Source organism: Halichoeres trimaculatus, unplaced genomic scaffold, assembly GCF_033239565.1.
Source record: "Halichoeres trimaculatus isolate MK-OKI-2021-1 unplaced genomic scaffold, fHalTri1.1 fHalTri1_scaffold_15, whole genome shotgun sequence".
NCBI classification, from domain to species: Eukaryota; Metazoa; Chordata; class Actinopteri; order Labriformes; family Labridae; genus Halichoeres; species Halichoeres trimaculatus.
Window position 1 is genome coordinate 14,710,077 of NW_027437193.1, and position 27,089 is coordinate 14,737,165.

At 41.1% G+C, this 27,089-nt stretch overlaps 2 protein-coding genes across 5 annotated transcripts in view; both read right to left on the reverse strand.

Moving 5' to 3' along the window:
* The window catches only part of phlpp1 (PH domain and leucine rich repeat protein phosphatase 1), a 59,318-nt gene extending 44,253 nt beyond the window's left edge, over nt 1–15,065 (reverse strand). The window contains exon 1 of the mRNA XM_074688419.1: nt 13,087–15,065. Within this exon, the coding sequence (XP_074544520.1) occupies nt 13,087–14,722 (1,636 nt within the window). The 5' untranslated portion in view covers nt 14,723–15,065. The remainder of the gene's footprint in view (nt 1–13,086) is intronic.
* Nucleotides 15,066–17,753: 2,688 nt separating this feature from the next.
* LOC141804681 (phosphatase and actin regulator 1-like) overlaps nt 17,754–27,089 on the reverse strand; it is a 63,356-nt gene continuing 54,020 nt past the window's right edge. For 2 of the 4 annotated variants that reach the window (XM_074689269.1, XM_074689267.1), the window contains exons 9-12: nt 26,165–26,226; nt 25,209–25,349; nt 21,286–21,362; nt 17,754–20,084 (exon numbers count right to left, since the gene is read on the reverse strand). In XM_074689269.1, coding sequence (XP_074545370.1) covers nt 20,069–20,084; nt 21,286–21,362; nt 25,209–25,349; nt 26,165–26,226 — 296 coding nt within the window. In that variant the 3' untranslated portion in view covers nt 17,754–20,068. Of the gene's footprint in view, nt 20,085–21,285; nt 21,363–25,204; nt 25,350–26,164; nt 26,227–27,089 lie in introns of all 4 variants that reach the window. The other 2 variants (XM_074689270.1, XM_074689268.1) reach the window with 1 other exon arrangement.

Consider the following 27,089-nt stretch of genomic DNA (forward strand, 5'->3'; position numbering starts at 1 on the left):
CAAGTACAGATACCTTGAAAAAAGGCTGTTAACAGCCAGACACCTGTACACACCTATTCCTACTAACATTGGCTTCAAAACTCTGAGTCAGAAACAGATGAGTGAGATCACAGATGGTACGTCCAGCTACTATTTTATGTCCAAAACTATCAAGCTATGTTAACAAAGAAGAGATGATGGCAACAGTTAAGACAAAGACGCCAAAGAAGTTCAACCTCATTTTTAGCAACAAATCAATATTTTATACCCCAGATCCCAAAGACAAGACTGGCCATGAGACAAACATATGTGGCTTACAAAAGATGTCTATTAATCACCCAACAAACCTGGATGGTACCGAGTGGACCTCTCTGCTAACACTGACATTGTCGTGGTTGCTGCTGTGTGCTCAACACTTCTAACAAACTTTTGTTTCCTTGAAAATCTGAACCACAACTCCAAAGGAAGGAGGAACATTTACATACTCGTACAACACCAGAGTTAATAGCTATTTCATAGGTCTTTGTTTTGTTAAAGGGGACGTGTCATGCTGATCCGTGATTAAATACTTACATATAAAATAATAAAGTTGAAAACAAGACCTTTCACCCCCTGCATTTTCAAAAAATGAGATATTGTATTTCTTTTGATATCCTAGAACGAGATTTGATGTCTCTGAAAATAGGTCATTGACATTTGGCTTTGAGATTTCGACCTTCATGACGACACAAGGATCCTTTCTTTTTATTGGAGTAATCTGATAAAGCAGCACCTCCTCTGTGAAGTCAGTTAGTGACACAACCGCCACCGAGGGATACACCCACCAAGAGCCGAGTATAGATAAAGCTCCCTACTAGCTCTGGCTAACTTGACTGAGTGCTAACATAGTGACGAACTGACGGTAGAGGCGATCTTTAGACTACACTTTCAGCATGATGGACATAACAGACAGAGAAAAGTAAAGGAGCAGGATGGAGCCCTGTTATAGAAATAGTTTATTGGTGAAGTCTGCCTATATTTCCACGTATAAACTATACATGTTACAGTACTGGTTTGACTCACCACACAGAAGCGTCCTGAGATGATCTGTGTCGAGGTGGATTTTCTTCCTCCTGAGCTGCAGAACCGTCCGGGTCTGACTTGGGGTCCAATACAAAAGGACGTATCCTACACTCAGGGATGGGTACCTTTCACATTTGAAACGATACGGTACCCGGTACCTGTCAATCGGTACTGGTACTAAACGGTACCAATTTTCGGTACTTTCTGTGTTATAGTGGTAAAAAAATATCAATTTATTGAAGAATAAAATACATATTTTTTTTCAATTTAACATATTCATTCTTCAATATTTTACCTTGCAATATTGTGTTCATGTCCAGCATGGAAAATCTCTTACTCTTCCACTCCCTCACAATCACAAGGATGCATTTAGGTAGCTAAATATGGTACCTTTTGATTTTATGTGAATTGGTACTCGGTACTTTTGACAGAATTCGGTCGGTACCTATAAAAGTACCTAACTCGGTACCCATCCCTACCTACACTCTGCCATTTTATTAGTGCTATCAATGCCTTACGGTGAAGTTTTGGCAAACAGCAAACTCGCTCGGTCTGCTCCATTCAATGTGGCGATTTTGTAAATACTGCCATGCTGCAAAAACCGCCCCCTGGCTCTATACCCTCCGCCCCTCTGATAGAACTGACCAATCAGAGCACAAAGGGCTGTGACGTTGCGAGGTTACTGGAGGTCATTCTCGAAACTGAGCATTTCAACGAGATCTTCAGAATGGCCTAAATGAGGATATTGAGAATGCTATTGTGGGGCAATGAAGGAACTAAATGACTTGTACTGAGGGCAGAAATGCTTTACAGGCATCCTAGAAACAAGCATGATATGTCCCCTTTAAAGATATTTTTCATTAAACTGTTGAAACATCTCAAAATTTGCTTTTCTTTTGAGAAAATGTTACTGATTGTGTTAAAAGTGTATGAACTGGACGTGTTTTTATATGGTTTACAAGGAGTAATATGTATACATTAATGTTTTTAAAGAAATATGTGTTTTCTTTGGTGTATTTGTGATTCCATATTCTGTCTTCACACTGAGCATGTGCTACCAATCAACGTGCAGACAGATTCCAGAGTAGAGAAAGGCAGCTTTAAGTAGGCGGCAGCAGCGTTTTTCATAGATGCGCTCCTAGAATAGCAGTGGAGTGAGAGAGAGATAGGGTGAAAACAGATCAGCGTACTGTACTGTGATATCATGTGTTTGTGTGTATGGTTTATAGGAATTAAACTCTGGTCTCCAGTTTGATCTTGTTCTGCATTACTGTAATAATGTTAGTAATATATTAGTGCCATTTGTTTCTGCCAAAACACCAAAACTGACACAATTTTTAACACTTACTTTGAGAGAAATATGCAGTGAGTTCAGCTGGTTGGCTCAACTGAGACAGTGACTTAATCTGTGTTAAAGCACATAACAAACGTTCTGCACCGATGTTTCAGTTTGCCAGCAAATCTGGTTGAGCTGATTCCACTTTCTCATCTATCCTAATACATTATGCATGGTGCCAAGAAAGTGTCTTTATAGAAGCTGTGTGTGGTGACAATGACAACGTTTGTATCTCTGATTGGAATTATTGGCTGTTAATCCACAACGAAAAGGCAGTCGAACCACTTTCAAGTTTTCCCTGAGGGTTCCTGACACTGTGATAAGTCCATCACTGTTACTGTTTGCACTTAACCTCTAATGCTTTTCATTATCAGGAGCTGTGAAGGGCTCTGGTAACTTAGCTAAATCTGGCAGTGAGCCACTGGGATGCTGCTGGTTTAGGAGACTCTTTATTAAAAGCGGCCATGTTGTTGCTTTCTTTTGCTGGTGAAAGAGTGGAGAGTAATAAGGAGAACACAAGCAATAATACAGGTAAACAGTGACTATTTTTATTATTATTATTATCACTAGTTCTGCAATGCTATAAAGTATTGAAATTGCCTCTGCAGGGCACAGGTTGCCTCAGGGTGATGGAGTAGGAAGTTGTGCAGGAAGACAGCAGCAACAGAGTAGGCTGTTGTTTAATCCCACAGAAGGATAGGCCACAAAGTAATCAGATCCCAGATCTGTGGTTAAAGCTACAATCGGTCCAGTTCAGAGCGGAGAGGAAGAGAGGAAGGCTTTCACACAACAAGAGTGGAGAGAAAGAGAGAAGGAGGAGGGGGGAATTAAAGGGCTGCTCTCTCCCAATGATGCACAGAGATCGCAGGACAAGTGAATGAATGAGATTGTGATGTTGTTGCACATTCCCCTGGCCCCCACGTGCTCACTTTTTCTCTTTCTTCTTCTTCTCTCCCTCCCTCCCTCTCTCTCCTCCCCTTCTTTCCTTCCTCTTTTGTTTTGTTTAAAATTTAACAAGGTCTGGAACAGTGGAGGGCTGAAGCGGGCATCCGGGGTGTTTTGGCTCAGCTTCATGTCACATGCAGGGGCCATGTGAACACAGTGGCACTGAGAGAGAAGGGGGGGGGGGGGGGAGATGGCGACGGGGTGCTGGAGTGAGAGGGAGAGAGAGAGAAAGAGACGGGGAAGTCTTTAAACTGGAGGGACAGGGAAGCAGTGAAGACCTGGGTGGTTTAGAATTGACGGTGTGAGACACCACAAGGGAAACAGGAAGTAATGAAAGAAGCCACAAAGGGATAAGCACGTGCAAGACAAAACAAAACAAATGCAAAAGACAAGGACAAGGGAAGGGAAAGCAGAAAGGAGCTTCCTGGTGCAGCAGGTGACTGCTCTACTTTTTTTCAAGGGCCGAGGTGATTATCACTCCGCACAGCTGACGGCATGAGACAAGCAAATTGCCTTGTTAATGATTGAAACTGGCTGCACATGAGGGGTGTCTGTCTGGACTACACACTGGACTTTTAGTTTCACAATGCTCAGCCCTTACTGAAAAAGAATTTATGAGTCACACCTGTGCAATAAAATATAATCTAATAGAAGAGATAGCTATGTTGAAGGATGTGTAAGATTTGGAAAGAAGCAGCAAATATAAAAACCTACTGGAAATGTACTAATGAGATTCAGAACTGTTACAGAGGGGCAATAAAAGTCTTGTTCAAGGCCTGGATAGCATTGTTTTTATGTTTTCTTAATGATAAAGAGATCCAAAAACATTTGGATTATTGTTTTTAAGGTTTTTATTGCTTAAGATTAAGAAGAAAAAATAATGTAAATAAATCAAGTTTCCCTGCTAATTCCGTTCTGCAGCAACTTAATAGGAGCACGCAGATTTACAGACAAGTGAATTGTTTTAAACGAAGCAATAAGAATGCTAAAGGCAATATTTACCTATGGATTTGGATCTTTCAACACTAAATCTTCTCAGTAATCCTGAAAATGACTTACATAATTAAGCTTTTTTGCTCTGCAGGGTCGTGTGAGGCACGCTGTGCACAGCAGTTAATTCAGCACAGAATAACGCATAAGCAAAAAACATCAACAGTTCTGTTCGATTACAAAAACTTCATCTTTTTTCAGAGCAGAAACAAGTGTCCCCTGGTCATATCAGGAACTTTTTGCTGTCCTTTAGCTGGGTCTTTTTTGATTCTAAGGTACATTTTCTCATATATTGTAGTTGGTAGCAATTTCAGCTTTAAGGCTCATAAAAAACTGTAAAATTCAGCATTTGATCACATGTACTGTTTCTCACTCGATGATTGAAAAGTTATTATTCTTTTAGGACAGAAATGCCATGTTGTGACTGAGCAGTAACAACCACCTACCACTAGCTGGGGCTTTCGTTCTGGTTAAGGGCTACCTCCTGCTACCTGTATATAAACAAGCACAGATGGCAGATGGTAGTGTACTGTGATCCAGAAAACTGAGACAAAATTAGGCTATGTCTGGTTAAACTGGCAGTAAACACTCTGTAGGAGAAATGTAAATTCAGCACGGGCATGTAGTCACAGATGTTAGCTTGCAAGAAGAGCTAATAACTGTTGCTCTAACACTATTCCTTCAATCAACATCCTTTAAGATTGATGTGACTAAAACTTCAACTATTCAGCAGCACATACAAGGCAGCAATGAAGAACTTCAGATTTTTTTGGTCTCTACCTCTTCCAAGGGAACATGTTTCTAAGAGTCTCTCTGTGTCAGTTAGCTAGTGGCTAATGTATTGTGTGGTGCTGGGCAGGTAGTGTACAGAAGGCTCTAAAAGCACCAAAATCAACGAAACTGGAGTATTTTGAACGACTTTAAACAGCATCAAAGAGCGCTCTGCGTAGGATACATCTCCAAGATCAAAGTAAGGAACCTATGCACTTTAAAACTCTGCACAAAGCTGCTCCTGCACTTCTAAGGACTTCTGTGGCTGCGTTCCCTTTCAAAGCTTCCCCTGGAAAAAGACACGCTCGCCAATAAGGAAGTATCATTCTTGTGCTTCAGCATTTTTAAAAGAGATGAACTTTAAACTAGGTCATCTCATATCAACAACTTGGCCTCTTTCTATTAGAGCAGAGTCCAAAGAACCCGGCTCAGCTCCACCCAAACAGCACACCTTATCTCGCTGTGAACATATGACTCAAAGATTTGGGGACAGTTTGGTAACTCACTGAAATTATTTCTCATAACACTGAGGAAATATGCTGCTTCACTGTGTTCAATGTTTTTTTTTCTTGTCAGTGCAGGATGGTGGCTCTGCAAAACAAACACCAACACAAAACTGCCCTAAACTTAACTAGAAAAGCACTTAGAGAGCGCAGACCTCCGCCAAACATATTGTGATTGTCAGGCAACACTTCAGTCCTACTTTAATGTTCTTTCAGCAGACTGTCTGCTACAATTTGGTGTTAGTTGCAGGTTTGTACGATAATTTGTTACCTGACAGTGTTGAAAACTATGATGACCCAGTACATATTTCATATTCCCGATCTTGGTTAGTGTTGTTTTTGGCGACCTGTTTTAATTTTAGTTTTAGTCTTGTCTTTGTGTCAAACTATTATTTTAGTTTTTATTAGTTTTAGTCACATTTATACTCCTTTTAGTCAAGTCAAGTTTCAGTTGACTAAAAATCTGAGCATTTTAGTCTTATTGTAGTCAGAATTATCCATGATTATTTTTGTATAGTTTTAGTCAATGAAAACTGATGACATTTTAGTCTAGTTTTAGTCAATGAAGATTGTACTTTAATCTCATCTCTTTTGAGCAATGCAATTCTACTTAACCCACTTAATTTAGTACAAGTATTCAGTATGGAGTAGATGTAACCAAAATTTTCTCTAAGTCATCCATTTCACAAGTCAAACATGGATATCTTATAATTATATTATTGATACCTTATAGACTCAAGAATACATTCAATTCCAGACACGGAAGATGCTCTTATTTGAATTTGTGTCAGACTTAACTTTGTTTCTTCAGTTGTCATTATACTTGACTGGCTGCTGAACTGCAACCCAGGAAATGGAAATAATACAAGATAAAAATGATATTAAATAACGCAATGACATTACGTCCCATCTCGTTTTGGTTAACGAAAATGAAGACGTAAATTAGCAGAGTTTTCATCTTGTAAACCACATTTAATCCCGTTTTTTTTGTCAACAATATTACATTATATATTTAATTAGAGTTTTAGTCACATGACCACCATTCACGTCCCGTCTCCTCCCGTTTCCGTCACGTGATAAAGGTTCGTTGACGTTGATATTTAGTCATAATTTTCGTTGACGACAGCAACACAATCTTAGTACCCAGAATATTGCCAGGATGTGGATGTTACTTTTACATCTGTCAGAAATTATGGTGACCTTGTCTTTTATTCTTTTGCAAAGCAACCCGACCATTTATGGTGAAAACAGCCCTAGCTCACAATGATAAAGAATCCTTTCAAAAAAATTCTCGATCCAGACAGTGATCCAGATAACCTCCAAAATTTAACCACTGAACATTTCCTAATATATTTAATCAAGATCCGTTAGTGGCTTTTTGAGTCATGTTGCTCACAGACAAACTCTCACAAAAACATAACCTCCTTGGCAGCGGTAATAAACCAATCCTCTTGTAATTACTTAATGCCTTGTAAATTATTGGGAATTGAAATCTTAAAACACAAAGCAAAATTCTTCCTCTGGAGACACTAGCTTTGTAAAACAAATCAGTTTAAGCACCACTGGAGCACTGCTATTTAGAAACCACCCATCCAGGAATTGACACAGTTCTGTCCCGTACACTAGCGGGCCGTGTGTTCCCTAATCGGAATTTTTTGGGCCTCTTTAATGCTGAGAGTTGCAGATGTTGCCTGGTATTAGGCTGTGCTGCTGCTGATCAAAGCTGCAGAGAGCGAGCCCCTGCTGGACTGACTCTAATCCCCCCCTCCTTCCTTTATGCATGTGGTCTGAGCGGGGAGGGACCGGTCTCTGCTCAGGGATGGTCAGCCTTCTTCATGACCTCTTCCTGCTCGTGAGCACAACTGACTTCAACCCCTCTGAGGATTCTCGGGGACTGTCGGCAGGGGTAGTTTGATGGACAGCCAAACGGCCCCGGCTGCTCCCTTAAGGCCCGGAAGTCGGTGCCCCTCCCTGCCCCCTTTTCCCTATTCCCTATCGGAGAATCCGCCTGTAGGCAGACAGGAGTGACATATCAGCATGACATTGTTCAGCCTAGATTTAGCTGCTAACCAGAAAGCTACGAGACTCTCTATCGCAGTTTCTCTTTTACTTATTTCCACAGGGAGCAGGGGGCTAAATACAACTGTGCACCAAAACGAACACACTCACTAACAGACGTAACAGGGAGAGAGAAAGAGCTTCTAGGTGTGCTACAGCTGCACGAATACTAACCAGAGCAGCCTCTCATAAATATTTTTAAGGACAATTAGGAGGGTGACCATTCATTTTTGGAGCGAAAAGCAATAGGCTAGGGAGAGATAAAGAGATATGGAGAGATAAATGGAAGCTGTCAGATGGTGTGAGGGAGGAGGAGATGCAAGGAGAGATAGCGGGAGGAGAAGGAGGGGGGATCGATCATGAGAGAAATTGAGAGAGGGAGGAAGATTCGGCGCGAGAGGAGAGAAGGGTGGGAGGATGTCAGCCAAGAAGGCAATCTATATTAGACAGAAAACAGTTCCCTTGGCTTTAACCGCTACAAGCTGACACCACCATCCTCTCCTCTCCATGTCTGCATCAGTAGACACACACGCACACACACACACACACACACGTGTGATTTCTCCTCTGAGATCTGCATATTCCAACTCCACACTAATGCCGTACGGCCACTTTTCATTTAAGACCACTTGTTCACGTGTGGCTCACACGTGAAGAGACATGAAATCTATTCTTTGATTGCTCGCTTTCATCTTCACAGTGCACACATACACACACCGGGGAATGCATAAAAACCTCACGGACACATGCATATTGGATTTGAGTTCTGGAACGTGTGAAATCTGATTACACAATTACATAATGACTCAGCAATAGGCCATTTAGAAAGACCATTAGCTGTCAGGCCGGGACATGGATGTGAGAAAGGATGAGGCAGCCTAGTGCCTCACTTCTGGAAAGTCTCTGGAGTGTTAGCGTGCATAGAGATGCAGTAAAATAATCCATGTCTTATAGATTTAACTAAAACTGATGCTTAAATATTGCATTCATAAATCTCCCGTGAGTGGTACAACATCAAAATTCATTCAAACTAACCCACTGCGAGGGATGCTCGTGTTTTTACCAGGATAACCAGTGAGGCATCCTAAAAAAACTAAAAACAAAACAATGACAAAATCAGCCCAGACTGTTCTCCTTCTGCCTTTGAAAATGTTTTCATAGAGACGTGAGTGCGAGTGTAGGAGCAATCTGGCGTGCTGACTGTACGCGGGGAGAGCGACGTGGCACAGACAGGACGAGAGTGAGTGGTTCTCTGCTTAATAGCTGCCACGGCCTGCTGGAGAAAGCTAGGAGCTTCATTAAGCCTTTAAACCCTGCAGAGTCCTTTAAGTCATCACGTCAGCAGCCGCTGCCTCCTCAGAGACGGCCCGAGGTTAGAGTGGAAGGATACAGTTCTGCATCCAGATTCCTCTAAGCTTTTAGAGTAATTGAACTATCACTGTCTCCTTAAAATGTTAACATCTTGTGTCTGCATGGGACACAGGCCTCATATCAGGGAGTCTAGCTTTCCTTACTTTGTAATACCTCTGTGAGGAAAGAGATTTATTGTTTCCTATACTGACATTATTATTCTTTTTAAGTAGCCGTGAAGTTATGATATTCAACAGTATTTTAAATGGTATATTTTTTGTGATTGGGACCCCTTTTGTGGCCAAGGGGCAATGGTTTAGGGATCATAGGATGCTGTCCTAGAGAGAAAAGAAAATACTATCAATAACGTTTATAATCATATATTGCCTGATGCGTCTTTCCTGCATGTCACATCCAACATGTACCCTGTGTCATGCTAAAAAAACATTTTTTTATATATTATTGTAAAAATAAATGCAATATGTGGTTCTAATATTTGTTATCAGATTAGCCTGCTATTGCTAGCATGTGGTTTGGAGCAATGCTGGACCGCCTAAAAAGACAGTGGGGGTCAGGAGTCTCTTGCACCATTTTTTCCAGGGTCATGGGCTGAGAATTTTGGGAACAACCAGATTTTAGCTTTAGAGAGTAGCAAGGTCTTTAATTGTTTATTTTTTAGCTTTGTTTTGGGTAACAGTTAATTAATTTAAAGGTTGTTTAGAAGAAAAAAGGATAACAGAAACATGGCTTAAAAATATGTGTGATGAGTGACAATGCTTTTCTAAATCTATATTAAAGAAAGGGTTCTCTATCTCTTTCTCTCATTCAGGGTCAGAGTCATCAACAACATTCTTTCAGCTTCGTCGGTTTTTATCCGTTCTGCATGTACTACACTTCCTGCCAAGTTCACCTTGCTTACAGGTACTTAAAGGAACACGGAAATTACCTGAGAATTGGATTCAGTATGCTGAAAGCACCCTGACTCCCCTTCACAGAAGCTTGAGCTATAAACCTGCGTGGAGCTGAATGGGATTAATACCTCGATAGAGTCTGGGTCAGCGTATGCCAGTAGTCGTTCATTTAGCTCGTAAAACAAACCAAATCTTAACACCACTCCAGATTTACAAGAACTAGCAAACATTTCAACTTTATTAGGGCGAGCTCACTAAATGCAGCGTGTATGCTGAAGTGCAAGAAGGAGAGTGTTTGTGAAGCCGAGTAAGCTAATGAATCTAAATTATTTAGCCGTACTGCTTTGGTTTGGTTAAAAACTCTGGGTCCTGTGCCTCTAGGGAAGCCCCGTGCCAGTGTGTGTTAGTATGCCGTTTCCTTTTCTTGAACACACACTCCAGCCTGTGTGTGTAAAGGAAGAGAGCAATCTTCGCAGGGGGCAGCTTCATTACTTGTAAGGCTGAGGATCTCCTGTCCTCAGACGCTGACCTGAACCCTGTTCTTTCACCTGATTGGACAATTAAATCACAGCTCTGAGGCCTGTGTAAAGTTAGAAAAATCTGTTCAACCCAGCCCTTTCTTCAGTAGGTGTGCTTTTATTTAAAGCTGAGGAATTTCGGGCCTCTCAGCAACCGAATGTGCATGTATTGATTATGTGAGTCTGTGCATGTTTTTTTACTCTTTTCCCTTCGACTCAAACTCTAATAAAGCTGCCTCTGCACTACAAGAGGCTCCTGTGTGGGCAGCTCTGAAAGGATCACTCGTCAGCTTGCCAAAGAGGACAGCGGCCCTTTGATCTAGGCAGCCTTCTGTACATGTGTATGAGTGTGTGTGTGTTTGTGTGTCTATGGGGGCAAAGTAGGTTCTCTCATCTGGCCTCTGCAGAGTCTGTGCACTCAAAGCATGACCTGAACCCTTCAAAGTCAAACCAGCCTCTGCGTTGTCCAAAAGGACCTGCCGAGACGCACCATGGCAACTCCTCGACTGAGCTGCCTCTTCCTATCATCCTCCTGCCTCCATAATCATGCTGAGTGCTGAGTACCTCATCTGTCGCTCATATTAAAGATACAGCACCGCTTAGAAGCCTGCTCATACTTCAAATCTAGGTTAGACCCAGCATTCAAATCCAACACAGCACTCCCACTGAGCCACATGAAAGTAGATACTGGACTTTGTGTATTAGAGGCAGCTCTGCGTGCACAGGCATGAAGACAAAAAGGCCTTTAGTGTGACTGGGGTCTACAGTTGAGGCAGCTGCGCCTGAGAGTCAGCCAGCAAGTCAGCTGAGACAGTTCCCTGTCCCTGCAGGATCTGCGCAGGACAACCATTCAAAGACAGCTCAACATGTGTCAGCATGGTGTGCCACCTCCTCCCCACCTCCCCCCCTTTGCTCCGTTTCCTCCTCAGCAGACATGCCTGACATTCTAGACGAGCTGGCGTACATTCCTCACATGCTTCCCTGGTGTAAGGAAACGGTGGAAGAGCAGGCCAGACATGTCACAAGAGCATGAGCGCCCCTTTGTCTTTACAGTGAATGCATCTGTGTGTTTGTATGGAAGTGCTCTTCAGGGCCTTTCTCTGCGAGGCTAAAGGAGAATTAGGCCTTCTGTGCAGGCAGGGTGTTGAGTGGTGTTACTGGCTGCGTGAAAGGAGGGAGGGAGGGAGGTGGAGAGAGCGCTCAGGTGACCACAGTTAAGCTGTCTCACATGGGATGTGGAGGCGTCACTCTCTGAGCGGCTTCGGGGTAACTTTAGCGGCCTTTAGCGGCTGCTCGTCGAGCTCAGCTGACTGCACAGCCGTGCTCGGGATTCTTTTTTTTCCTCCCTACATGCACATCTATCCACATGAGCCCCTGTGTGTGCATGCGTGCTCACTCTGCCTGCCAAATGATGCTATCTGAATGAAATCATTCTACCTCAAGCGAGCCAGGATTCAAGAGCACAATAGGTCATGAAGCGCATGTGACTGTGAACGTGAGCGGGAGCACATGTGGCCATTTCCAGCTCGGTATTGAGTGACCTCTAGTTCAACAGCCTCTCAGGACAGGAAGCTGGAGAGTATTAGTTTCTCTCTTGTCTTTTTCAAACCCAACAAATACTTTCTCCTCAACTGTCCTCAGCAGACACTCAGTTTCACTGACACCCCCACGCCCCCCCCTCCCTCCTTAATTCATTTCCCTCAGCAGCGACAGCAATAGCAGCAGTGGTGGAGGCAGTAGCATGGTGAAGAAAAGGGCTTCCTGCGCTTTGGAGGAGCACGTTAACCCAGCTTGGCAGGCAGTTAGTTAGTGTGACAGTATCAGTGCTGGATGCCAATAGGACAGGCACTGTGCAGCATCTCAATGACCAGAATTCACTGGGTCCACAGAGAGGGTTTATGGTCCTCCCAGCCATACCGCTCCCACCCCTACTCTCCATCCAACCACAAAGGCATTCAGCCTTTTCATTAGGATGATAATGGGGCAAAAGCCGGAAAAGGGCCCCATGTCTGCGCACCATAAGTTGTGGTGATGGCTTTGTGGTGATGTCATGCGTGTCCATGGAAGCACAGTGTGCCGCTATGGTCCAACAAAGTCAGGCCAAGGCGGAAGAAGCTGGAAATTAAAGGAAGTCCCTTAGGCCAGGTAGATCTGGCAGAGCAGGAACCTTCGGGCTGTGACCTTAGCCTGAACTGATCAAACCATTACAGAGTTAAATCTCAACATGGTACACCATCACAGAGGAAGCATGTGGAAGCTAATACACTAGCTCTTGTTAGCAGCAACTGTCTTCCTCTGCACTCACCTTGACTGACAGCATTCATAACACGCTACAGTAATATCAGTAACATCTGGGCGTCATCTTTTCAGTTCTTCAAGAATTCAAAACATGAGGCCAGAGCTGTTTGCATGCTAAACTGACCAGAGTTAAAAAACAAATTCAAACAGTCTCAGCAAAACAGGAAATAAAGTGTAGCCTTGCTCCTACAGTTCAATGTCACTGGTCTGCATGAATGCACCTGCCTCATTTAGTGATACAAGTTGACCACCTGTAACACTCCATCACTGAGGATCCTCAGCCAAGCTATGTAAGCCTCAGCAAGTCCCAGCATGGGCGCACAACTTAATCATGAGAGAATAAAGTCACATTTGAATGAACTTACCTGCATAAAATCGTAACAAAGAGCCAATTTCTGTGTTGAGCCCTTCCTCTTGAACTCTCCACGGATCCTTAAATCCAAGCTTAAATAGAAAGTCATTCTGAATCTGCAGAGGCCTCTCATCTGGGCTAAGCCTCCTGACAGCTTCACCATGCAGCTGAACATACAGCGTGGGGCTGGAATCACAGGAATCTCCATTGTGGTCTGCTGTCAGCCCTGATTTTACAGCGCTCTGGCCACAGTCTGGATCTTGGATGTCAGGTGTATTACCTGTAGAACAGGCTCTTGACAATGAGCCGGCACTGCTGCTGGGTGGCAGGCTGCCCAGACTGTGCTGGTTGAATCTGCTATCAGGCCCCATATTGTTTGTCATGTTGTTAATGTGGTCTATGTTGCAGTGCTTGTAGTTGGCAGTGACAGTACTGATCCCATTGGTGTGATGTTGGGAGATGGGGTCCATGCTGGTGCTGGACGCCGGGCAGTCGAGCTCCAGTTCGTCTGAGGAGCTGCCATACATGTCGTGGCCCTCCGTGGCACTGTCAAACGAGGGGCTGAGGATGGAGGCCTCTGTTCCCAGGACCATGTCATCACTGAGGGAATCCCTGTGCTCGCTCAGCCGGGCCCCAGAGCTCAGGTCATCAAAAGCACTGCTTTCTACATCAGAGCCAGAATTTAATCCATAGCTGTCCACACCGTTCCTGTGCTCTGAGTCGTCATCATTCGGGGTATCTATGTTAGAGTTTGAGTTCAAATCTGACAGTGAACAGGTTATGTTGTCTTGTGATTCTGATTCAGGGCTGAAAAGTTTTCCATCAACGTCCTGTTGCTTTTGCCTCTCATCTGCATTCTCCATGAGCAGCAGCCTCAACCTGTCACTTTGATGGCCCCTTAGTTCTGTAGATTCTAGGGGATTCAGGTCGTTACATTTTATACTGGAGTCTTCATTCACCTTGCAGTGGTTTTCATTATATTCGTACTTCACATTGCAGTTGCCATTTTGGTCAGTCTTAGGGTTGTCTCTACAAAAAATGCGCATAACGGAGCTCGACTTACTGCAGAGTTTGCTCAAACGGAGCGCCACCTCGCCGGCTGTGGTGTCAACAGTGCAAAGAACCGGTCTAGGATATGAGGGCGTCAGTCTATCGTGGACATGTACGGAGCCCCGGTGGAGATCTGCTCTCACCCACTCGCGGTCTGCGGGCTGCAGCTGCATATTCTGTCGGTGTTTGAGCAGAGTCTTCCGATCCAGACTCCGGGTATGTAAAGACGCAGAGGACAGGGCCGAGTTCATCTTGGTGCCGCAGGCGGCGGTGACAGCTGAGGTGGCGGTGGCTGCAGCTGCGGCGGCTGAGAGGTTCCTCTTCAATCGCCTCCGTCTCAACAGGAGGGAGCTCGAGTTGCTGGACGAGCCCCGGCCATTAGACACCACAGTTCGGTTTGACGCACTTGATCCCGTTGTAGAGGAGGAATGAGTGAGGCTATTCCCGTTCTTTGCCTCTACGCGGGAAGGTGCTAAATGTCCACCGCCATCATCTGCTGGAGTCCCCCGGGCGACAGACACTCCGTTGGGCTTCTTCATTAACTTGGTCGCGCCTCCATCCGACGCGCCATCATCAGCGGCAGCCTGCACACTTTCCATCTCTGCCAATGAAAAGTCCCCCTCTCTAAATAAATAACGGTGCGCAGTTGGTTACACCTACAACCTCTACATTTAAAAGCCTGAATACGTGCCCACCGTGGTATATGTCCGCCAGCTGGGCGGTGTTGCCGACTTATTCCACTAGTAGTCATTCACTTCTTGCCTTTCTTCCCCCGTCGGAGTCTCCTCCGCTTCTCCAGTAGAAAAAAGCATTTTACCGATTCAGTTCGCTGGGAAGAGGCTGGGCGCGTAGGGACATATCAGGGCGGAGACGTGACTGTGCGTCCCATTTAGAGCAAAATACAGTGCTGGAATATGAAATGAACGTCGGCCGACCTCCTACGCAAATACTGACTGATATATATTCATGAGGAGGACACAAGATGGGGTCGGTAACAACAACGCAGAGCATTGTGGGTAGTGTATTCAGCTGTTTGGCTCCGCACGTGAACCACAGCAAGGGCAGACATGTTGTCATGACTACATTTCCCAGGAAGCCTTTCGTTTGGTTCAGTCAAGTGAGGCGGTGAACAGGCGAGAGGCGTAAACATAGCTCGTATAAAATGTTTGGTGTGCCGCCTCAGACGTATGTCCCTCTATCTGGTGTAGCGTTATCTCCGTCAGATATGTGTCTACGTACAGTGAAATAAATCAATGTAACATTCCGCACATAGGCAACTCAGAAGATAAAGTGTCATCTGTTGAATGTTAATGCAACTTCAAACTGTGACGTCGATAATAATCGATAAGTCTTGATTGCTTGACTTGCTTAACCCTTCTTTTTTACTCCTTCCCATTCTTTTGCAAAGCAATATCTTATCTAGAAGTCTGTTTACTGAAGACTAGTGGTGACTAGGCAAATAACTTAAGCACCATCTCATCAGGACGCCATTTCACAAGGCCGAGCAGCCCGGCTCAGTCTACGGGCTCTGATTGCGAAGTTATTTATCGCCATCTAGTGGAGAAAATCTCAAGCTTTGACCAGAACCTCTCCAGTTTGGACGAAAAAAAAGTCGCATGTTAATAATAAGAATAATAAACATCTAAATAACTAACTAACTAACTAACTAACTAACTAAATAAATAAATAAATAAATTAAAAAAAATCATCATCATAACAACAACAACAACTACAATAATAATAAATAAATAAATACATACATACATAAATAAATAAATAAATAAATAAATAAATAAATAAATAAATAAATAAATAAATAGATAGATAGATAAATAAATAAATAAATACATGAATAAATATATAAATAAATACATTAGTGACTCTTTAAACGTACTGTTCACTTCTGTTATATATGCAATTCATTATTTGAGAATTATATTTAACTTTTTCAATGTTGTTTTCTAACTTTTTTATTGTCCTATTTGTATAGCTGCTGTGGACTTTTCAGGGAACTTTGTAATACATAAGAAAGCAGAAATAGCCAATCACAAGTTTGATAGCATTTCAACAAAAGGCCCAGTAGTTGTAGAAAATAGGTCTGCTTTTATATATATATATATATATATATATATATATATATATATATATATATATATATATATATATATATATATATATATATATATATATATATATATACAGAGAGAGAGAGAGAGAGAGAGAGAGAGAGAGAGAGAGAGATAATAGATATAGATATAGTGTATTATATATGAAGGAATCATTCCATTACAATTAACTTCTTATATTTTGTTAAATTATTTTTTATTATTTTATTTTACATTAAATTATATTATATTATTTTATTTTATTTTATATTATATTATATTATATTATATTATATTATATTATATTATATTATATTATATTATATTATATTATATTATATCATATTATGTGTTTATTGTTATATGTATTATTTGCTGTTTGGGGCCTCTTTGTATCTTACAAAAAAAGTTCAGTTTGTTTAAGAAGACAGTGAGAAAGTTGACCTTCAGTTGGAAAATGATGATAATATATCCACATAGCATAAAAAAAGTGAATAATATCAAGTGTTTAACTAGAGACCATTTAATAGGACCCTATAAAGGCTTACTTCTTTTGTAAATTTAAAAACCTTTCTGTACCAAGTCTATCAAGGTTGATTAAAATGAAATACACCAAAGTAGTTCTTTCTTGCTGTTATTTTATCTTCTTTTCATATTAAGCGTTTAATCCGTTTGGGCATGGATTTGAAAAGTTGCTAAGACACGGTTGCTAAAAATCCAACTCTTTTTTCACATTTAGACAACATCTTGTTATACTGACTACAATAAACCATTTAATGAACTGTAAATAGTAAATGCACTGTTTATGCAGTGCTTTCCCTTCTCCTCTGGCTGTTTAGCAGTCTTTACATAACATGTCACAATCACCCATTCATACCAAATGCATACACTGATGACAGAAGTTGCAATATAAAACACCAGTTTTCCTAAATCCCATTCAAAGGCTACTGGTACAACCACCAGGGGTAGTTTTGGGGTTAAGTTTCTTGCCTAAGGACACTTCAGCATGTGTAGAATCAGGATCAAGGCAGATAAACTAGATATTGAATTTGTCAGGCAACAGTGACGTCAATAATAATCGATAAGTCTTGCTTGCTTGACCTGCTTAACCCTTTCTTTTTTACGCTTTCCCATTCTTCTGCCAAGCAATATCTTATCTAGAGGTCTGTTTACTGAAGACTAGTGGTGACTAGGCGAATACCTTAAGAACCATCTCATCAGGCAATTTCACAAGACTGCTGGTACAACCACCAGGGGTAGTTTTGGGGTTAAGTTTCTTGCCCAAAGACACTTCACCATGTGTAGAATTGAGATCAAGGCAGATAAACTATATATTAAATTTGTCAGGCAGGATGTATTTCTTACTTAAAAAACTAGTGTACTCTGCTAATAAGTCTGCAGTCTTAAATGTCAAAGCTGTCCAATTATATCAGTATTACCAGATGCTTTGAATAAATGCCAAACATGGATTATATAGGCTTGTTAATCAGTAGAGAAAAAAACATGAAAACAATTGAAATGCATTCAGAAATGGAATTTAATTGGCATGATGTATCCTGTACACAGTATTCTGTATTTCAAAAATGAAAAAAGGAACACTTTTGAACTCATTCAGCTGCTTCACCAACATGTAAAAGGGAAAATGGTTATTGCTGAATTCATGTTCCTTGATTCCAGCAAAATGGAAAACCTCATGCTCAGCCCAGTGGCTCAGGTTTGTTTCTTGGAGCTGAAATTAGAAACTGGAGCAGATTTTTACAGAGTTAATCCTGTTATTCTCTACTGTACTGGACCTATGGTGGGACATGTAAATTAAGGACATATGCTGGAATCATACAGAAGCTGGTTCTTACACACAAGACACCTCATATACTTCTTTTAAAGTCTCCCTGTAAGGGTGACTCAAAAATTTTTGATTTAAAAAAAAAAAGAGTTGCTCTGTGACATGAACTTTGATTTTAACAGGGAAGCTGCTTCCATCAAGAACCTTATGACAGAACATACAAATCATAAAGTGCAAAAAAGGTGTTCTGCTCTGTTCCCAGCTTTTAGAAGGTCATCCAACCATTACCGATGGAGGCTTTGAAAGTAAAGGACACTGTTAGCAGAAAAATGTGTGACAGTAGGTGCCAACAGCCTTCTACCTCTACAGCTTTTCCTCTTCTGTCAAACAGGAATTTTATATTGCAAATTTAAAAGTCATACATAAAGCTTATGAGCGTTCAAATACTGGTGTAGGATCAGTGATCAGGTGACAAGACTGTTGAAGTGAAGAAGTGGTCACAGTTCAGAACAATATTTTACACATTAGGGCCCTGACCTTAGAAACAGTGACCACTGTAAAACCTAAGACAGTGCAAATAATTTTTAGCAATAAAAATCTAAAAACCCTGACTTGAGTGAGTTCACCCAAATCTGAACTCGTGTCAGAATTCATCATCAGGTTCAATCATAGATTTTAGATTGAATCAAGTATTGTCGAATGAGTCCATTAGCTGTTGAAGAGGAAGAGTTTTTTGGTGGCTCAGTCAATAAAATGCAGTAAAAGTCCTCTTGTAAAAGTCTTAAAAGTAAATTAAAACCCTGAAGTGAGGCATAGTGTAGAAGCACAGTAAAAAAAATGGAGAGTACACCTGTAGTTTAACATTTGCTCTACAAACAACAAATATTGCTTGTTCAAAAGCTTGTAATGCAATGAGTATAAAAGGAAAGTATAATACAATGCAAAGATCATTAACACAGCGCTGCAAACGCAAACAAAAAAAAACAAAACATGAGATAACAACATGGTGACCCAGCTCTTGGTATTTTGTTCTTTAAAAAGAAAATCTCAATCCAAAGAGCTAGAAAATGTAAAATCATTAAATCAATTATTTATGATGCAAGTGCCTCTATCAAAAACAATGAAAAACTGACTAAATCATAAAAAAGATCATTGTTGCACACACTGGAACCAGAAAATCTCTGCCAGCAGCAATTTTTACATTAAAATTTATATGATTGTGACTTGGTCAAGCATGATTCTACTTTGAACATAACTTTCTTCCTCACTATAAACAAAATGTACATTTGGAGAGAGCTAAAAACTCTCAAATTCACAGTTAAGCATTTAGATGTCAACATTGTCGGTACAGTGAGAATTGCACATACGAGGGAAGAAGAGAGGTCAGGACTACATAGTAATGACACAGTGGGACTCTAGGGGGTGCTATAGCCTAGGAGAAGCAGAGGGAAAAATATTGCACATGAGTCTAATGTTAGACACCCTCTGTTTGAAGCTGTTTCCAAGTCCCAGCAGGTGCAGTAAAGATGGATCCTCTGCTGTTATCAGTGAGCTAAGAACAGTCAACACTGCATACAAATGCAGATTCGGGCAAGAGGAGTCCAAAGTGACAGCATTATAAGGAAGAGGGACAAAAATATGTCCACTGAGACATGTCCACTGGTGTTGTTGATGAGCTGAGGTGCAGCTTTTCTCAGTAGATGTTGAAAGTGACGGTCATTGCAAAGGAAAACAAAACCTCCTGCTGTCTGATCACCACTGAACTGAGCGCCTGCTTGAGAGCTCAGCAGAGAGGTTGAGGAGACAGTCGAGCTAATTCCAAGGAAGGGCGATGGGAATCAACCAGAGTCAGTATGTGCTACTACAGTGGATGGAGTAGAGGGTGTCTGCATCTTGGGAGCGTAGTACCGACTCAGTTGTTTTGGGTCTTGAAAAAGGCATTTCAGAAGACATGGCCTTATTGTAGAAACGGGCACCATTTTACTGTCCAGCACTTAAGGTTCTCAGTGGAGGAGCAGTGGGACTGGTCCAGCACCGCTCAAGACAGTGATGGTCTACTATGGTCTGTGAAACCTGAAAGATGAACAGAAATAGAATGGTATCACAGATTTCATATCATTTCATCATCTCTGCTAGAAATAGCTGCCTAAACCAGTGGCATGTGTATGAACTACAGAGTGTATCAAAGAAGAAGAGATAGGTCATATGTTAGTGTGGGAAAAATATCAGTTACATGTGAAGTGAAGCCAAAACACCAAAAGCTCTGCCACTGGCTGGCTACAGTTCAAGTCACATGATGGGGTCAAACTTAAAAATCTAAGTCATAATATCCTTTTTTTTTTCTCTGTAACATGATTTTTCTTATCATTTCTTTTAATCAGGCAGATTTAATACCAAGTGTTCTTTTCTTTGAAATATTTATTAGTTGTTAAAATGAAATCTTGTGTAGCTCTGTTGACAAATGCCCCCACAACACTGTGCCATTGGAGGCAGCCATACCCACATCAACTTTCACTTTTTGAATGCAAGTGATATAAAGCCTAATTCTTTTTTATAAGTTTATTCATTTTTTTCTGCACAATATATCACTCCCCCCAATCTAAGAAACACTAATGTAACTTAATATCAAAGGACAAACAAGACAAATAAAAAAAAACCCCACAATGCTTAAAATAAATAACAGAATAAAATAAGTAAAACAAAGTGATAATAACAATAATAAAAATTGTTATTTAAAAAAAACAATGCAATACACAAGAAAAATGAAGTCTATATAATTTTTAACCCTTTGACATTACATCAAGTAAAAATAAAGTATGCTGTTGAAGCATAACGATCAGAAACAACAATTACAACAACAACAATAATAATAATAATAATAATAATAATAATAATAATAATAATAATAATAATAATAATAGCTTTTTAACCTATTGTTACTAAATTCTATTGACCCAACACTGTGTACACTCAAAACAGAAAGAAACAGAAATGAAAAATCAGTAAAATCTCCCTCTTTTGAGAAAAATAACTGTCTCTTATTGACTGACATTTTTGTTTCATATTTATCCATTTATGTGTAGTGGGAGGGTCAGTTTTTAGCAGTTTTCTTGCTGTTAGAAGAACCTGAATCTAGTTCATCTTTAAGGTAACTGTGCACCAGCTTTACTTTAAAAACAGGGGCTGCTCCCACTTCTTGTTCATATCTGTTATCTGATATTGTCCCTGTGGCACGAATGGGAACAGCGCCCAATGTCTGTGATCCTAACGTTACCTGGTTAAATGGCGACTCGACTCGTGCACTTCCATCTCATTGCTCTTGAAATCGTTGAGTTCCTTCCGTATGGCTGCCTGCAGAGAACAAACAAAAAGGCAAAAAAAATTGAGAAAAATAGCTGCAGAGGCTTAGTGCTCAGAAAAAAAACAGCTTCTAAGTACTGACTCTCTCTCCTTTTAGCATGCTTCATGCATCATTTACGCTTATCTGGAGGCCATGAATGATTCTGCTGAATTCTCTCCTCACACATAACAGGAGCCCTCAATTTCCTCCTTGTGAGACATCTAAGAGCATTAACAATAACACACAATCTGATGCTGGTCTACTTAGGTACGACTCTGGTTTTTAACTCCCATGCATTGGTGATGTCACGGATTTACATAGATTAAAACATACAGAAAAAAAACACCAGGGTTACATTGAGACTAAAACTGCTTTTAAGAACTGTGCAGTGCATTTGTGAAGCTGACAGTCTGTGGATTAAAGGCTCAAGATAGGCTATACATTTTCAGTGTGAAATAGCACAACAAATCATAGAAAACAGAGGTATTGAAAAACGCAGTGTTCAGTTTCTTTAAGCAGGGGATAGTGTGGGGCGATTTCTTCTTCAGCCTTTGAAAATGGGGCTGCTTTCCCATGGAAATACACCAATTATGTAATCTCAGTTGAAACACTTTGATAAACTTCTTGTTTCAACAAGAAACCTAGGACGTGGTCTTATCTTTGAGAAATGCTAGAAATAATCCAAAGAAGTACTTTTTTTCTACGCATGTTCACATCATTTAGCGCTATCTGTGGCTGTGCTATTACACCTAGGGATACTGTACATGTATTTTTATATCCTGACACCTGGCACACTGAAATGAGTCAGCACAGTAATCACAGTCATTTGCTTCTGAATGCAGCTCCTCTTTTTTTTTCATGTTGAATGTAATTAGACAGATGTGAGAGAATTACTCAGCTGCACAGCTTCTGTTTTGCGGACCAACAAAAGATTTTTGAAGCATCCATCAGATTTAAAAACATCATGGTTTCTCTTTCCTTTTTTTTCTCCTGCCACAGCCACAATAGCCAAGGTTTCCAGGAAAGTGCTGAGCTGGTTAGACTGTCTGGCTTTCCAGCCTGGAAAGTCAGAAAGCTACTTCCATTTACAGCAATACGGCTGAGATCATTGGGGTAACTGTATGGAAAAAGTTTTCCAGACCTAAATATTTCTGACCACTGTGACTTTCAGAGCTCATGGCTCGATGCTCCAGTTCTGCTTTTATGTAACCAGGTGCATGAATGACCCCAAAATGAGTTGTCCTATTAGTTTCTGAGCTGCTGTGATCAAAACTCTCCTGTATCAGCTCGAGCTCTGGACTCTACCCCAAATCATACTATAAAAGCTTTTTTTAATTTTAATCAGCCTTCTGACATATTTCCATTTAAAAAAACTTTCATATCACTTTGCTTGTATTAGGCGATTTTAAGCTAGATTTGCGACATGTTTTACTGCCCTCCAACTATATTCTCGTGTCATCACTATTTACTACTCTCAACAGCATCAGAGCGTAACATGTTTAATATCAGACATTTTAAGTATTTACAATTGCTGGTCGGACAGTCTGTCATGAAATGCTCACAATAACAGATGACAGAGGCAGACTGGAAAGTATCAAAGAAACTAGGGGTGAGCAAGTACTGGTATCAGGTATCAAGTAGCAGGTAATGGGCTGATACCAGCCTTATTTCAAGGGATGAGTACTCATGAAGGCTACCGATACCACCATCCAATACTCAAGGCAAAAAATCTTGCACCAAGTAAGTTCTCCTTGCCAGTAGTTGGCACTACGATTTGACATCATCATCAAATGGTACATTAGGTCCTTTTCAGACATGAATAAACCAGGGAGTTTTATTTTGCACTTTAGTTTATTTAGAAGAAAAACTAAAACTGACAGTTCTTTGTTTTGTTTTGCACTTTTGTTAAAAACAAAGCGTAAACTTAGAGAGATTCTCCTGTTTTATTTTGGACTTAATGTCAGAGGGACTGTGCTGACTTTGTTCGAAATGATCTGTCACTGTTAGTTAAAATATTATGCATCTAAAGCACTAGTGGCATTGGTATTCTGTATCAGGGAGCACTCAAGAGGGAGTACTTTTACAGGTATTGATCTGAAAAAAAGTGGTATCGAACACCCATAGAAGAAACAGATGCTATTGTACACAATAATGGCAGCAAATGTAAACAGAACTTTACCCAGAGCTGAATGGAAAAAAGGAAAAAAAAAAGTCACGTTTGATTTAACTTCTGTGACACCTGTTCATGGAAATTAAATCATTGCCACAAATACTAAGTATTAAAAATCAATCAGAAATGTCCTCATGTCTGCAACAAGCCTTTAAGTTTGGCCTGGTTACAGCAAAAAGACCAAATCTGAGAGAATGGAAGTTGGCTACTTCTCCCTCTTTTAGAGTCTGGCTGAATGACGTGGTTTCTTGCTTACATTTAGAGGAGATGCAATACACTATGTCCAACTCAGAACCAAAGTTCCTAAATATCTGGGGACCCATTATTAAATATATAAAAAAAGGAAAAGAACATTCAGTTAACTGAGCAACCATGCATAATGTGTATGGTAGTAAGCCTAACTGTTTATTTGTGCGTTTGTTTCATTTATTTATTTATTCATTTTTTTTCTGTCTGTCTTTTTTATATTTGACTTGTAAAAATTCATAAATACAATTATCAAAAAAAAAAGTCTTCATGCATGTACTCTTTCATGATTTTGCAAATGGTGAAGATCCAAAAGTCATGTAGTATGTGCTAGCCCTTTGTCATAATTACAGTGAAGGGGAAAAAGGGAAACAATATTTCCTTCTTTCAAAGATCTTCAGAACAATGCTCCATTTTCTGATTTTGACAACATTGCTGAACACTAATCATTTGGAGTGGAATTCAAGGGATTTCAAAACCTTAACCTTATCTCAGTTACATAAACGAAAAGGAATAAAAACCAGGGTGGCTAAATATCCCAGCAACGTAGACGGGTTCAGAAAAAGTTGAATAAATACATCTCAAAGCTTTTTCTCATTCATGAAGTAATAGACGTTCATGTTTGGTTACATGCCCAGTGAATCATGTCTATCGGTAGCACCACTGGAGCTGTGCAGCACTGAGTGCCTTGCCCAAGGGCAGAATGGCTGCTTAGAGGTTTCAGAAGCAGAGGTGAGTCAAAGTTCCAGGAAATTAAGTGTGTGCTCTGTTGTTTTTAATAACATTTCATCCCTTCCAGGATGTAATTTGTGACAGTAACCCAGCCAGGTGATGTCATTGTTTTTGCTGTTTAGCATGACTCGAGGGGACGTCTGCAGCCTTGGGGAGTATTCGTCTGCGACAGGAGCGCAAACGTTATTCAAATCTGTGCACAACAGAAGAAACAGGGAAAAAATGTCAGCAGAGTCGTTCTGCAGCTGAGGGGTCCTGAGGCACTGCTTGTCCGATTACTCTCTTATGTAAGGGGAGCTGTTGCATAATCAAAATGCTGAATCCCCGTGATTTCCACATGAGTGCTTCTCAGGTGTGTTCAGAACTCTGCATTATCAAAGCAAAGGAAACAGCAGCACAGCCCTGGAAAATCAAGAGCTCATTAAAAGTCAGAGGCTTGGGCTGCTGGGCAGTGCGCAGCAGGACTGCTGCCGGGTTTTTACCCACAAACAGGAAGAAAACAGTTCAGGTGGAACTTGCCGTGACAAGAGTTGGGAACACATCCTCCTACCGTTACTCTCCTGCTTTACGGGTTGCGTCATGCCAAGCAAAGAAGGGGGAAGGGGAGTGTGATGGCTTTTGGAGTAATTTTAAGGCAAACAAGGAGGGCTTTTGAGATTATTTCAAGATTATTTTGGTTCAACTGTAAGATAAGGTGAGTGGTACTGGCCTTGTCAGCTGCTGTGAGCCTGGTCCAGGGCTTATCTGCCCTCCTGTCGTAGTCCTGGGCGTCTGATACTTCCACGTAGTCACTGAACCGGATGAGGATTTTGGCCTGTCTCAGCTCCTCTACAGTGGGCCTCTGGCTCAGCTGGGACAAGAGTAGAAAAAAAAGATTTAAGAACAGAAAACTAGGCAAAGTATTACTCGTCACTGTCACGGTTAGCAGCTTTCCAGGATTTGCATATTTTGAAGCCCTTATCGAAAGATTAGGAAAAAAGGCGTGCAGATCCAGTGCTTCTTAAGAAGGTGCATCAAAGTTCAATATCTTCCTGCTCTGATATTTAAGTCTTTTGTTGAATCAGTGATTTAACTTAACACTTTAGTTCTGGTAGACCTTCTTTTGAGTATTACTCCTTTATTAAAATTGTAACACTGCGCTGTATTAATGCCAGCGGTTCCAGACAGCATTACAAAATGTGTACATCAAAGACAAAATCTCTTCACAGACAGTTTAATGTTTTACACTTGCTTCGGACTGATAAAGAGTATAAATTGAGCATTTGTTGAGCAACATGAAAGTTTTTCGTCTATACAACAAGGCATGTGTTGTCTATAATAAAATCCTCACTATGAGGATTTTTGTTTAGGGCAGCATGTCAGCGGGAGAGTAGAACATGCTATAAACCAACACAAAGTGACAGGAACACGCTCAACACCTCCGTATGGGGTCAAAAGATTTGGCAGCCAACATGCTGAATAGGCCAAGGGCAACAAGGGCACCAATGCCCCCCTGGGGGAGACCTGAGAACTACAATATGGGGGCCTGTGAGGGACAAGACTTTCACTTCTCACTACATATGAGTCACTGTCGCAGTGTTTGTTTTTCCTCGCCAACAATTTACCCCCTACAGCTGCTTGGAGACTAAGTATGGTTTTGCATATTTGGAGCTATTTTGAACTCACCTTTCGTGTTAGCCTTCGTTTTATCTCCCTCTTCTCCTCCATCTCCTCTTGCTCATTGCGAGCTGCAGGGAGAAAGCAGACGATTACAGGCACATGCAAATACTGGGCTGCATGCAAAATATTTAAAAGTTACTGAAAGGGGAACAAACACCTCATTTGCATAATATGGCTCATTAGATGCTTACTAAGTTCCTTAACTCCTAAAATACTTTCCATCATTGGCTGTTTAATACTATTAGGGATGGGTATCAGGAGAAAAAAAAAAAAGGATTGCTTTGTTCTTTCCAAGTTGTCCCAGGGCTTTTTCTTCCCCATGTTTGTGATCAAGTGATTAACCTATTTCAGAATTTTACAAGGAAGGAATGCTGATTACTTCTGGTTTTTGCATCTCCCTGAAAATTCATCCAAGTATTGTTCAGTATATTCAGAGTCATTTAAGGAGACGAAATCCCCCTCAGCTCAGAGAAACAAGTAAAAACCAGAAACATGAGTAAACAAGGGGCATATTGGGACACTGGCTCCTGTTAACAAAAGCTTCAGCACTCACACTGCATCTGTGCTTGTGCTGAACATGTACTGTACCTGTAGTACAAATCACTGTTTTGGATTCCAGGTGGTGCCTCTCCAGACATAAGGCGTCATTTGTTTAACCTTGCTACTGTATGTGCATGAATGACAGGGAGGACTTGACATGTCACTCATGAATCCTCAGACTTTGTATTTTCCTCCTGTGCTCTGCCAATCACACATGAGCCTCCAGGAGAGTAGGAACTTGCTGGCAAATCAGTCTTTGATGTGAGAGCAGAGGAGTCCCAGGCAACAGAACTGCTTCTCTCTGATACCGCCTGTGTTTAAGCTAAGAAAGCAGTCTCCCTGGACATGACTCCTCGGGGAGGCCTGCTGCCTGCTGCAGATGAAAAGGTAG